At 39.8% G+C, this 14,540-nt stretch overlaps 1 protein-coding gene across 1 annotated transcript in view; it reads left to right on the forward strand.

The window, feature by feature from the left end:
* gria3a (glutamate receptor, ionotropic, AMPA 3a) overlaps nt 1-14,540 on the forward strand; it is a 72,489-nt gene that overhangs the window by 26,089 nt on the left and 31,860 nt on the right. Inside the window, exons 4-6 of the mRNA XM_046040385.1 lie at nt 2,939-3,126; nt 13,922-13,975; nt 14,212-14,373. Of these exons, the coding sequence (XP_045896341.1) occupies nt 2,939-3,126; nt 13,922-13,975; nt 14,212-14,373 (404 nt within the window). The remainder of the gene's footprint in view (nt 1-2,938; nt 3,127-13,921; nt 13,976-14,211; nt 14,374-14,540) is intronic.

Here is a 14,540-nt window from a genome sequence, read left to right on the forward strand (position 1 = left end):
CTTGATGCAGATTTATAATACCCATAGCTTTACAAATAATGCATGGATAACTGTATAACCCACCCAAACTCAATCTAATGTATTAATGAGCACTTTACATTTCTGTATAATCTAAAAATCATACACACAGGATGTGATATAACGGCTCAAGTAGCCACGATGACAAAGTGCAGTCTGGTCTGTGCTGCAAGGAGGTTCTGCTTCACTTGACTGTGATGCAGAGTGAGAACCGGTTTTCATTTAGCCTGTGTAACGCCAGCTTCCAACAGAGAGGCTCTGTAGCTGACTTGTATTTACATAAACACATTTTACACTGGCTTATTCAGCACCCATAATAATATCTATTATTGGAATCAGCACTTTTGTCCCTACTCTGAGAGAAAAGGGTAACACAGGATGTGATGCTGCTTTTGCTTTTTTAGTCCAGTCAGCCGTAGTGTGCTGGCTATGGTAAACGATTGCTCTTCTGTCCGTTAATTATGACCCAGTATGGCACATAATGAACTCCTGCCACTGCGCATTTTCACCATCACTAAACATATTCTGTGCACTGCTCTTCAAATAATGGAAATATGCAAATGTAGATGTACATTGTCATTATCTGTCTTGGGCTCTGATATTTGGTCTGCTGTTTTAGTGAAATTAAAATCTGCTTGATAAGGTATTACCTTTTCAAGAGTTACTGGTTTTCCTACATGGTGGACTGCAATTCATCCCAGTTTGTTTTTAGTGGTTTTTGTCATACAGCCTCAATATACCAATTTGTATTGAGTTGCATTTATTTTAAATATAGCCATTTATATTCTGGAGGGGTTTGAAATAGACCTTTCATAATCTCACAACTCATGCCACTCAAATAACAACCAAAAACCCTTTACAACGGCAGTTTGACGTCTGCTGTTTCAGCACAGACGGGCTGCCACTTATGAAGAGATTGATCACTTTAAAAAGCCACATGGCCTCATGCCTGTGGCAGTTACCCGTTTTCTGTCACTTCAGGTCAACACTGTGTTTATGTACGTATTTATGTAGTTTCAAATTAACTGTTGTGATGTAAAAGTATCTGTTAGTTGCTTTTATGCTATTGAGTTACAGTTATTTTGACACATTTATGGTTTGTCCCTAAATTGTAAGACTGGCAGGATCTACATTGTGATACACTTTTAACTGTAGACTCAGAAACATTTGTTAATGTTATAATAATGGACAGCATTAAGATGGATAACATAAGCAGCGAAGAAGTGCTTCGACTTTAAAATTTGAAAGGTCTGTTAACCTTTTGGAAACTTAACCAGATTTGATGTTGTGAATTGTATGATGTTTTCCAAAACCCAAGATCTGATGTTATTATCTCTTATGGTCATTATGGTCTTATGTGACACTTAGCTCATAGGACAGAGTGTGTGAGAGTGTGTGTGTCACTGCCTCACATAACAGATGCTTAGTTGAATCAGCTCCATGAAACCTTCAAATGTTTCAGCAGGAGGTTCTGGCTTCCTGGAACCATTAATCAGCAATCAGAGAGTTCACCTTCACTTTAAACCAACTTTATATCCAAATTTACTAATGTCAGCACTGACTTTACTGTAGCAACACAAGCATAAATAACTCAGAGTTCTATAAGCTCAAAGAAACATTTTTTTACGAACAGAAAGTGTGATTGAAGGTGCATAAAATGACTGTAACATATTGTTTCTAAAGAGAAATTGATAGGATGATGGCTGCTCTTGATAATTTTCCAGTAAAAAGCCATGAATGACTTCTATCATCTTTACTATTGCACAAATATAACAGCTTTCTAGTCTATTTTCTTTTGAGCTGGAGTCACCGGTGTCTCTTTCTGGCTGATTTAGAAACTGCCTTTGTGGCCCATCATGACTGCTGACCATGTATCCCTAACCCCCTTAGTAAACTATCAGAGGAAATATCCAAATTCGTGTGGGTTTATCGTGGCTTTTCAGTGTCGCTGCTCAGCACAGGTTACTGTTAGCTCAGCTTCTTCCTTTCATATACATCAGTAACTGATTCATCCCATGACACATTGAGCTCTGCAACGTAAACACACCACTGAGTTAGGCCAATTGTGCACGCTGAACTGCTTCTTTGGCAGTCCATTTCACTACGTTCGCAGGAGTATGTGCTAGACGTCGTATTGTTGTGTCTTAGCTCTCTATTTGTGTCAACTCTAGACTTAAATTTGTGAGTTTGAATTCCTCAGTGAGGCAGGAAAGAGATTACTGAGGGGAACTCATGTGATACACTGCTAAGGCAGCGTGGGACACACTCATTTCCCAGTTAATAGTTAGTTAATTATGCTCTGTAACCTCTCTAGCTTTCTTATGAGGGTTACAGCTTCAACTTAATCTTTTGCATGTAGATTTTTTCTTCCCATCTTCCCAAATTTTTGTCATGGTTCATGTCATTAATCTTGTATCTGACAGCTGTAATTTGTAACTATGCATGCTGTAAATATATACATTGCAATAGCCTGGGGCTCATGTTTAATTCATGTGCAGTAAGAAAAGAGAAGGCCCAAAGCAAAGATATTTTCTCCTATTCATCTACTATACAACTGTTTATGTTTTATTAATGGATACGGATCAGTTTTACAGACCTGTTTTATTCTGAAATTATTTTGGTACACTTTGGTTGTGTATGTCTGCTCTAGACATTTTCTGTCTCCATTTGTTTTGGATATTTACTCAAAAACCATCGTCACAATCACAAAGGAATTTAATTGTTTGTAAATGTTGATTGTTAATAGTTGTAATAAAAAGCTGGTCAAAAGCGTTTCAGAATTAAACATGTGTGTTAAAATCAGAATACCCCTGCAGCTCTTTTTGTTTATAGCCATTTGGATTCTCAGCATTTACCTGCATGTGTGCTCTAAAAGAACAAAAAGACAGCTGATGGAGCTCTTTTCCCTCTGCTCCTCCAGGTTTTGCAATCCTCCAGGCCATCATGGAGTCGGCTGTAGCCAATAACTGGCAGGTGACAGCTCGCTCGGTCGGGAACATTGTGGACCCCACAGAGTACAGACGCATCATCGAGGAGATGGACCGCCGGCAGGAGAAACGCTTTCTCATTGACTGCGAGGTGGACAGGATCAACTCCATACTGGAGCAGGTACTCAGCCAACACACACTACTGGAAAGATAACATGCTGGAAACAAAATTTATTTTATTCAGCCTCCGGCTCTGAAGGAGTAAACACACTGTCTTTTCCTCACTTTTTTTGCCTTGAACACCATTTAGACACTCTGTGAAATGAGGCACTCTCCTGGCCTGCTCTGATCTGACTTGTCATTTCTTTTTCATTATTACCCTAAACACTTGGAGTGCATCATGATTGCCTCAGATCTCAACATTCTCATTTAGTAGACGATGTTTAAACAGGCGAGATGGGTACATTCAATTAAGGCTTGTTATTTGTTGTTTTTTTGAGCACACATTGTTTGAGGTCACCTGGGCTTAATTCACGTGGAGGAATTAAACAGCCTCCTCATCCTTGTTTCCTAGGTGACCGTCAGCTACAGTTTTCCCACATGAGGCTTGTTTCAGATTCAGTGTTTGCCAGTGCGTGTTGTGTGCCCTGTGGCTGCACCGCAGAGAATACTTTATTGTCAAAAATGTATTAAATGAGGGTTAACTGGGAATTTACTTACTTACTCAAAAGATCATTGGAGTTCAGTTTTTTAATTAGAAGCTATGTTGCACGTGTGGTCAAATTTTGTGTACTGTCTCTCAAGATTGGAGCAATTGAATACATGCCTGGATTTCTCATCTGTTTTTCTTTTTTTTGGAGTGGTGTAGGTGAGTATGTATGATAATAAGATGAGTGGATGTGATAACATTTGGACATGTGAATGTGCATTTATGTCTTGTATGTGATTGCATCCATGTTTCATTTTAGCCTATTACGTATATGTAGTATATTATATATCAAGGCATTATGAAATTGCTTTCTTTAATTAGTAAGAGATTGTAAAACCCCATGGTGGAAGGCATAAAATAATTTAAAAAACATATATCTAATCTTCACATACATAGCCGAATCCTGATTTCACCTAAATGTTTCTGACCTAACTTCCAACCTTAATGAAGCTAACTAAAGTGTATAAGACACATGCCTTTGATGTGAGAGACCCCGGTTCGATTCCCACTGCGACACATCCACCAATGTGTCCCTGAGCAAGACACTTAACCCCTAGTTACTCCAGAGGGGTGCGACCTATACATATATATATAGCAATTGTAAGTCGTTTTGGATAAAAGTGTCAGCTAGTGTAATGTAACACTAAACATCCATAGACTACTTCTATAAACTGAAATGAAATGACTGACTATGCTTATTAGAGTCCTATTGATTGCTGTAGGAATGTAGAGAGAATTTCACTATTAACAAACCATTACCTATTAACAAAAAATGCTTCTGAAATAAATTGCAAAAAAAAGTCTTTTGTGTGTGGGTGTGTTCATTTGAACCATTAATCCTGAGCACATCTTAACCTTCTCTTCTTTGCTGAGATGTTGTGTGTAAAGGCTTCTGCCCTCTACATAATGATCTTCATAATCGCCGGCCTCACCAGTTTTTCTCTGACCTTCGCCGCAGATCTGTCTTCATTTCCTCTGATGCGGGGGAATATTTTTAGTGACAGTGCAGAACATTTTCATTAATTAAGAGAAGTTTGCTTTTCTCTGCCCTTCACGTTGATACAGAGGTATTCTTCAAATATTCTCAAATTAACTCCATATTAGATTCAAGTTGTCCAATCAAATAACGGGGGTCACTTGGTGTAACGCCAGGCCGATCCCATCCTAATCTGTTTTCTGTGGTGGGAAATGAATGTGAATGTTGGCCTTGTAGTGAGCATCTGTCAGAGAAGTGTATCTCCAGATGCTTGAGAGTGGCAAAACACGCCTGCGTCTCTCGAGAATTATTTCTTATACGAGCTGTGACATCAACACTTGCTTTAATGTGATATCAGCTCCCAGTGTAAGTAGGACACACTGTCCCATAACAGCAACAACAATGAGCCTACTATAAATAGCCTACCCTCCTAGCCTGAGGGAAGATCTCTCACAAAGGCAGGAGTGAGCAAACACAACCGAGATCACTCAGGCATCAGGACGCAACCATTCTTGACATGATTTATTTTTCAACCAGTGTTTGGGATTGGACCTCATAAACAGACTATAATCATCAAAATGATTGTTAAATTCTTTTTATACCTGCATTCAAGCTATTATCACTACCTGGTGCATTATACCATACTCAGACATCTATCATTCATTTTGTGCTAATTATTTTTGTTATCACTTGTAAAGGGCTTGGTTGATAAATGCGCTGTGAGTTTTTTGTTCCCGTGCTGGCTCTCTTGCAGCCTTTAAAAGTATCAGTCTGCTCATCCCTTCAGTGAAGTAAAGACAGACCGATAAACACCTTTAAGCCTTCTCATCAATAATAGAAGCACAGTGGATTTATAATCGCTGCCAAAGGACCAGTCACCTCCAGCCTCCTCCTTCACAGTGGACAGACAGAGAAAGCATCATAGAAAAAGACTGGAAAGGCAGAGAACTTGTGGGAATTGAGCAATGAGTCTCCCTGTCTGTCACTGTGGAGGGAAATGTGGGAAGTGCTGGACACCAGAGGTGCACTGGAATTCCAAAGTGTGTAGGATAGCTAAAGAAGATGCTGTTTAATAGATGAGATTACATCTGTGTGGATGTTATTTAATCCTGTATGTGAATTGAAGCTTTCTCCGTTGCTTTGCATGGGCATTGGTTTTAATGGCATAAAGATTTTTAGCCATAGCTGTGAGTTGCTTCGTCTCAAATGTACAGTATGTAAACAAGACTAAGAGTCTGCAACCATGCACAGTGTTAGGAGGTACTTAGGTTCAGCAGTGTTTTGAGCTAAAGCTAACATCAGCATGCTAACATGCTCACAACAATGTTCACATACTATAGTTATCAGATAATAGGTAGTTGAGGCTGATGGGAATATTAAGTTTTGCAGATATACGTAAACCAAAGCACAGGGCAATTGATTTGATTGAATTTTTGACCTGCTGGTGGTGAAGTATGAAAAGTTAAAGAGGTGGTATTATGTTCAAAATCTTAATTAGGGGTTGTACCAGAACAGGTTTACATGGCTTTAATTTTCAAAAAACACCATATTTTTATCATAATGCACATTGCTGCAGCTCCTCTTTTCACCCTCTGTGTTGTACGCTCCGCTCTTGAGCTACAGAGTGATGCATCTTACTTGTACAAAATCTTTGCTGGGAATTGCACATGCGCAGTTCCCAGGTAAGGACTACTAGCCAATCAGAAGCAGAGAAGGGCAGGTTGTAAGAAACAAGGTAGTGTGATCCAAATCAAAGCCCCTTCAGACTGAGACCGTAACCTAGCAGATGGTATAAGTCCACAACATCATTGTTCCATATCTTACCATAAACCACTACAAAAATCACCACATTTCAACTCAATTTTACATAAAAATTGGCCAAACAATTTGAACGTTTGCTCAGTAACTTTCACGTCAGGTGTATCATTATTATTATTATAGTTATAACTTTAGCTGTGTTAGCCAAGGTTTACAACAACTCCGCACTTGAACAGTCTGTGAAGTTACATTGCCGTGTTTATTTTAAATATAATTCACAACCAATAAAGAATACTTACAGGTTGTGATTGTGAATTTCCAGGCCCAAACAGAGTCGGAGTTGCATCGTCTTTTAGGACTAAACCTTGAACAGTTGCCGGTGTTTTGACGATCTATGCTGCCTTGCCGAAAAATGCTACCATAGCGCAAATCGATAGACTCGACTCTACTCGGCCCTGCTCTGTTTTCCATATCAGGAAGAACCCAGAGATAGCACGTAGCTTGACGCCACACACAACTGCCGCAATGTAACGTTCAATGCGACACACACACAGCTTTCTCTTTTTTAAGTTAAAACGTTTCAACATTACTCAGAATGTAAAGACAGATAAGCGGTATGAAAACCTTCCAGCTGTGTTTTCCTCTGCTGTTGTTGCTGCAGCGGTCTGTGTGACGGCGGGAGCAGAGGGCTCTGTGGGCGGGCGGCTGGCCGGCCTCACACGCTCCTCCCGCGGGTTGGCACAGGCTTCCCCCGCAGCCACTTGCGGAGCTCCTCAACTCCGACAATATTCAAGCACATTTTTGTTCCGCCATCACTTCTTGTAAAACTGTCAATATTCGAAATCTACACAGCTGATTTCACCTCAAAACTTCTCAGAAGTGGATTTACTGATGAAATTCCATACGAAAACTGTAAAATATAAAACTTTCTGTTGCTGGTCTCTGTCTGGCGCACCCAATGATGATGCAGTGAATAGTGAATATTCTCTCTGACCAATCAGCAATCTGTTGTGTTTTCATGTTACATTTTAGTATCCCTCAGCTGGAACCTCGATGGAGGTGAGGTGATACGAAAAGAAGTACCTGGAAAACCAAACAAATGCGATTCAAGCCAAAGGGCCTCTGCTCAGACTAGCTTGGTTAGCTAGCCGCTTGGCAAGCTTTATGACGCGTTTTCATTGTGAGCAGAGTTTTCTGTGGGAGATGGGAACTCCCTTTGAGCTGGACTTTGGGCTTTTTCAGTTTGAAAACCTGTTACATGCACAAAAAAGAGATATAACTCAGTAAAGGAGAGGAAAAAGCCAAAAAGCATAATACCACCTCTTTAAGGGAACAGCAAAGTCATTAGAATTTATCCTCCAGGGACCTTGACATCTATACCAAATTTCTTGGCAATCCATGCAATAGTTGTTAAGACATTGCACTCAAAACCACAAATGTGATTCTCATGGTGGCGCCAGAGCAAAGTCAAGTGATCACCAAATTATTTAGCATTTAACCCCAGGAACCAGGAATGTCTGTGCAGAATTACATGGCTTTTCATCCAGTAGTTGTTGATATATTTCAGTCTGGACCAAAGCGGTGGACTGGCAGAACGACAGACCAACATCCCTAGAGCCATGCTGCTAACATGGCTAAAAATGTACAGGTGGGTAACTCTGTGACCCCTGAGTGATACTTTGAGAGTAGTACGGGGGGTGATGTGATGCACTGTAGACAGCAGAGGGCCAGAATGAGTAAAGTCATTTGGTGGCAGTAATGTACCATAAAGGTTAGCAATGCATCAGTGATGGAGGAGAGGAAGAAAATGATGCAAACGATGCAGTTTTCAAAACACTCAAAAAAGGTTTTGTTTTAAGAGGTAGGAAATGCATTCAATTATTAAATGGGCCCTATGTCCACAGGGTATGTTAAATAATTTTAAAGGAAACAGTGTAAGCTACAAGACACAACTGCGATGCAGTAAACTCTCTGGTCACAGCTCTATACTAAAATACTAAAATAAAATAATGGTTAATAACAGTTAAATACTTTTGCATTTGTTTGAAAAGTGCATGTGACGATATGTGATAACTCTGATTGAACTATAATGGTCTACAAATAAACCACAGCAAGATAACTGTCTGTGCTCAGACCTTCATTTCCTTTACTTACATAAAAGACGACATTTTAGTGCAATCTTCTTTGTAGCTCAGGCATCCAAAGGAGACCCTAGAGAAGTTGTAGGGAGAAAAGCAAAACAAAATGAAAAACAACATCAAACGCATGTAAGCGGGTGAGTTGGCAAGAGCACAATTGCAACAAGGATAGTAAGGACATTACAACTTGATACACATTTTTTATTTATTTGAATTTGGCATGCAATACGAAGACTGTAGAAGTGTCTACACAGAAGTGTGTAGCTGACAGCCACTTTAACCATCAGATTGCACACAGACTGGCAAAAAATTATAATTAAACTGCTTGTATTGTTAAATCAGTCAAGGAGGAGGGTAATTATCATGTCATAAAATTTTTAATATTAATACCTAGAACTAAAAAAGACCAGAAAATGGGTTTCGAGGTTTCATCCAAATGTATCTAAAATATTGTGTATGTTGTGTGTAATGTACAGAGGGAGACAGAAGTTTCATAATGAGGCTAATCCATTCGAAGATTCAGCTTTGTGGTGAAGATTGGGGAACAACAGGGCATTGGAGCAATGTGTGAGCTGTGTCCCTCATTTGCTATATTTTCTTTCTTTAATGTATTTCTTTGACAGTTAAATCCCTCTTCACATTTTGCCCTGTTATGAGTAGCGTAACAATAATTAGTTGACTGGTGAAAAGGGACAGTTATCAACCTTAGGATGCCCGTTCCGGTTCTGAAGAAGGCAGATGACAAATCACTGTAACAAAGAGAAGCCTCCATCAGTGGGGAGAGAGTCAAATCCTCTTGAAGGCACTTGGGCAGACATCCAGCTTAGCACAGGACTGTGGCTCCAGTCTGCTTAATTAGAGTGGATTCCCGCAGGAATATTTAGGCTGATCGTCCTGCAGCTCGGCCCAGCTCAGGCCTGCTTCAAACAGCATGCCACAGACCTGCTCATCCAGACAGGCGGAGCCCTGAGGATGCACAAATAAAGATAATTGAGACCTGAGAAAACTGCTCTCTCTCTCTCTCTCTCTGTCTGTGCTCTAGAGTTACTGGAGTTTGTCTACAGCACAGGGAGATGGCTCCATATTTCTGATTATATCCTCAACAAGGACGTGAATACTAATGTGTAGATGTAGCAACACTGGCGGGGGTTGGAAGATGATGTGCTGAGATTAAGACTCAGTCCTTCATTGGGGAGCATCCTCTTATTTTTACACCATTTATTTTATTACACCATTACCTTAGTACTAGTTTAAAGACAACACATTTTGATTAGTCTTTAAAGTTAGTAATAGTTTTTGGGAAAAACACTTGTTCGCTCTCTTGCTGAGTGAGGTGAGAAGACAGATAACACTCTTAAATCTGAAGCTACAGCCAGTTAGCTTAGCTTAGCCTACATACCTTTAAAGAAACCCTGTGCAGTTTTCTTGTAAACAAACACAGTTGTGTTTTCATTCAGTGTTTCTCACCTAAACACTATATATTTTAAAGCATGCATTGTTTACATCCGTGTTTGCTAACTCGCAGTCTCCTTACCGTAGCTGGTTCACTGCTATGTTTCTTGGCGCGTTACCAGCACCAACTGTTGATCAGCGGAGGAGGAATGTGTATCTCGCGTGAATGTACGTCAAAGAAAACAGGAAGCAACTCTTAAAATTATTGCATCATAGCGCTATTGGTCACCATCTCCACATGGTACCATTAAGTTGATAATTTATTTATACCAGTTGTTCTTTAAGGACATGTCATGTTGATTGCCCATCATAAATTATATTTCAGATTAAATGATTCAGCCTTCTTGGACTCTTCACAGATCCACGGGGCTTTGAACTGTTGCCAGAAGAGAACATTAACTGTAGAAACACATGACAGGGCATGGCACTTAGACTATCCTTTTCATTCAATGAGCATTAAAAATGTAGGAGCCAGTCAGTACAAGCAGTGCTGCTGGTTCCTTCTCACTTACAGGCCGCAGGTCCTCTGTCCCCCGAGCTGTTTGAAGAAGCTGTTTTGTGAGAAATGGATTTAGTCAGAAAGGAGGATATGAGTCCTGTGACAATAAAAGTGTTGTTCTCTCAGTGACGGTAGTGCCTGACCTCTTCCAGGCTCCTGCTGGCTTCACATACTCACAAAAAGCGATTATCCCAGGGGACCATGAAACTGGAGCATCAGGATCCTAAAAATATTTGTTATGCCCAGATGCTATTTTTCAGAGCAGCACTGCCAACAGAGGGAAGGAGCAGATCAAATGAAATTATCCTTTACAAGAACATGTGTAGTACTCTTGTAGTGACACATGAAAATGAAAATAGGACTGATGAAAGATGTCTTGATAATTTCATTTTAAATCATCACTATAACCCTTGTTAAACCCTGAGTTGTTGTAATATGTATTTGTTGTACTTAAAACAGCCTGAGCCATCCCTGGGATTCAGATGAAGTATGTTAGGCTAAAAAATAAATACAAATAAATCCCCCCAGTGGCCCCTTTTCTTTTATCAGGGGGCCTCTTTCCAGCAAGTCAACCTGTTTATGTTTTCAAAGGTAAACTTTAAGGTAAACTTAACTTTACTGAGGGTTTACTGAACAGAATGATGTAAATCCATTACTCACAAAAGTCTGACTGCGTTGTAATATTGTTTTAAGAAGCTCCAATCAGTTGAGAAGTGTATTTATGGTGAAGGTAGTGTTGCTAAAGCTGAATATGTCACACTATAAAAAGGTTTCTGATTATAATCTGTTTTCAATATGATAAAACAAATAAAATTCCATTGTATTTGCAGAAATTAGTATATCAGTACGATTTTGTTTTCACAATGAAAACATAAGTTAATAATTATGTAAAACCAGATTGATCCTGTAAATGTTTGCAATGATGATTCAACAAAGTCAGTAAAATAATGGTTATGACCATCTTCACTCTCATCACTGGGAGCTGCTGCACCAAATCACAGAGGAGCATATCTGATCTATAGTTCTACAAAAAGCGCACTGCATATTATGAGTTTTAGTTATTTTGTATTTGACCATTGGTATTTTATGATCTTCTTTAAAAATGTAAATTTATTTTTCACTGTTAGTCCCCAAAGGTCCACAAAGATATACAACAAAAATTCATTTTCATTCATCATTTTTAAATGATTTTGATTCACAACTATGCAACTGTCCTCACAATTATCATTAATAATATTGAAATAATGGAAAATAATATTGCCACGATATTCTTTAAAGTTTAACTGACAGGAATGATGGAAACTGAAATTATTGCATTATGTTTTGTCAATACTGTAGCTGACCTAATTATGGTCATGCCAATAAAACAAAATTTAATTTGAAAGAATATTAATAATTTGGTGGAAAGTGAACATCTTTGTTAGCTTTTCATAGTTTTTGCATTTATGTATTTGTTTCACTCTGCAGCACTACAATGGATGTCAGTCAGCTCTAGTACAGCTTTTAGTTTGGTGTTGGCTCACTGATTCATTGTGTGAGTACAAACAAGAGCCACCTCCCAGAATCATCCCCCCTTTTCCGAATTACCAGCCAAATATCCCAACTTTAGAATAGTTTCTGTGCTCGCTGTCAACTGCGTGACTATGTAGCTTCCAGGGGATTATCTTTCTTTTTTTCAAGTCAAATCATTTTCTGGTTGTTCTGAAAAGAAATACTTGACACAAAAGCCAAGTGCTAAATCTAAAAGCGAAATGTATGGATGAAAATGAATAAAATCAACAGTGAATGACCATTTGGGGCTAAAAAGCATTTGCTTTGCATCACAGCTTTACATCAATCCATGAATTTCAGGAATCAAATGTTTAGGCAAAAGTAATAAACCAAGAAACGAAAAGTGTGTATGATCGGCCTTCAGTGTACTTTACTTAACTTTTTACCACTCCTGTTACTCTCCAGCAGACAACCAAATAAACCAGAAACACTCCCACATTATTTATTTTTGTGTGCCTTTGTGTGCTACAGCAGGCAATAAATGTTTACAGTCGATTATTTTCTAACAGCTAAACGAGCTTTCAGTCAAACACAGCAGTTGACGTGTCAGTTTTAGATGCTCATATAGAAGTGTGAAGTCTTGTGCTTTCTGCCTGAGTGTGTTGGTGACAAACAGGAGTCGTAGTCAGTCACTCCAGGCACTGCAGCTTCATTAAGTGCCTGCTGTGTTGCTGCACTTGGGTCACTATGGCTCCCTCTCACATGGATGGATAGCAAATGAAAAGCTTTTCAGGACAAATTGGAAGACAATAAGCAGAAAAGCTTCCAGGAATTTTTGCTCATGGGGAAAATGCAGAGCGTGGGGCTTTCAGAGTCGCTGGTGGTTGTCGAACACAATGAAATCAATTTGCATTTCCGAGGAAGGTAATTGAATTTATTGTTGAAATTGCTCAGAGTGTATAAGCCGGCCATAAGGCCAACCTTGGAGCATCAAGGACGTTCCGTCTCTAGAGACAATTATGAGACATTAAGGTAGGTAGGTAGGAGCAAGCAGAGGGTTTTAAAGTGCACAGGTGTGAATTAAAGGACGGGTGTGAGACTGCATGCTGATAGGAGCCACTGAATAAGAAGCTGGACAATTATTATATAATAGTACGTCATGCGGAAATAGTACTAAAAATATACCACAGGGATGGATGTCCTTGTTTCAATTCTCATCTGTATTGAAGTCCTCCATAAAATCTATCCAACATGATATCACTATCACACTGGACATTTAGTGTTTAGATGATTTCACTGCCAGAGTATACTTATCAAAACAGTGTGGGAGTGTAGAAAGTGAAAAAGAAAGGGGAAAAAAATCAACTATCCACCCCCACAGTATCTTTTTGAAGCTTCGTACTGTGCGATGGAGAGTCAGAATGCAGGGAGATATGGAGAGAGAGAGTGAGTGTGTGTGAAAGAGTGAGAGAGAGAGAGAAAAAGTTTAAAGAAATCAGCGAGCAGCATGCCGCTCTCTCTGTGTGTCTGCATGCTCAGACAGGTGCCGTACAACGTTTTGGGTTTAATTAAGTCTAGTGTGCGACTGAGACAGGCGGAGCAGGAGGAGGCAGACTGTAGAGCACAGGCAGCTGCAGAGATAGAGGAAGGTTTGCCGGAGCTGTGACCTTATTTTACATGTTGAAGTTAATGGAAAGGAACAAGCACTGCCATTGCAGTTTCTCCCCTCTCTGTGTGTGTCTCATACAAACACACCCAAATGTACAAATGTGCTCACACGCTTCCTCTTGCCCTCGCAAATGTCGTCCTAATATGGCTTTCTTTCTTCCTACCGACTACCCTGCGTTATGAAATTGAAGGTCTTTGTCATTTCTGAATCTCAGCCCTCTAAATGTTCTCAGTGTTATGAGATGTGAATGTGACTCGTTGTGTGTCTCCTCCTGCGACTTGTAGGTGGTGACCTCGGGAAAAAACAGCAGAGGATACCACTATATCCTTGCCAACCTGGTGAGAGTTCACAACATGCAACAATCCAACACAACACAGCCAAAAAAAAAACAGAATCACACTGCTCAGTGTGATGCAATGCAGCGCAAAGACATGCAACACCCAGTAGTTTTGTCAAATTTCTCAATATGTAGTGATGATAGACTTACAATTGAGTCTAGTTATTAAACAGAACTAAGAAATAAGCTAATGAAGGGCTTGCTCCACTACCAGCCACTTGTGCTCTTTGCTCACAGGGTTTTTCCAACATGAGCCTGGACAGGGTCTTTTCTGGTGGAGCCAACATCACAGGCTTTCAGATCATCAACCCAGACAGCCCCATCGTCCAGCAGTTCCTCCAGCGTTGGGAGCGCCTGGATGAAAGAGAATTTCCAGAAGCCAAAAACACACCACTGAAGGTCAGTGAGGCATAGCTGCCGATGTTGCAGTTACGTTTTATTTAACACCCCTCTTCTCCCAGGTTTTAATGTAATAACTTTGCAGAAACCAGAGATAAAATGTCAATCAGAATCTTTTCAGTGAGACGTTGCTTAAATAACTTGTCACCTGCTTTTCCTTGAAGAGA

Source organism: Micropterus dolomieu, linkage group LG23 (assembly GCF_021292245.1).
Source record: "Micropterus dolomieu isolate WLL.071019.BEF.003 ecotype Adirondacks linkage group LG23, ASM2129224v1, whole genome shotgun sequence".
Lineage (NCBI taxonomy): Eukaryota > Metazoa > Chordata > Actinopteri > Centrarchiformes > Centrarchidae > Micropterus > Micropterus dolomieu.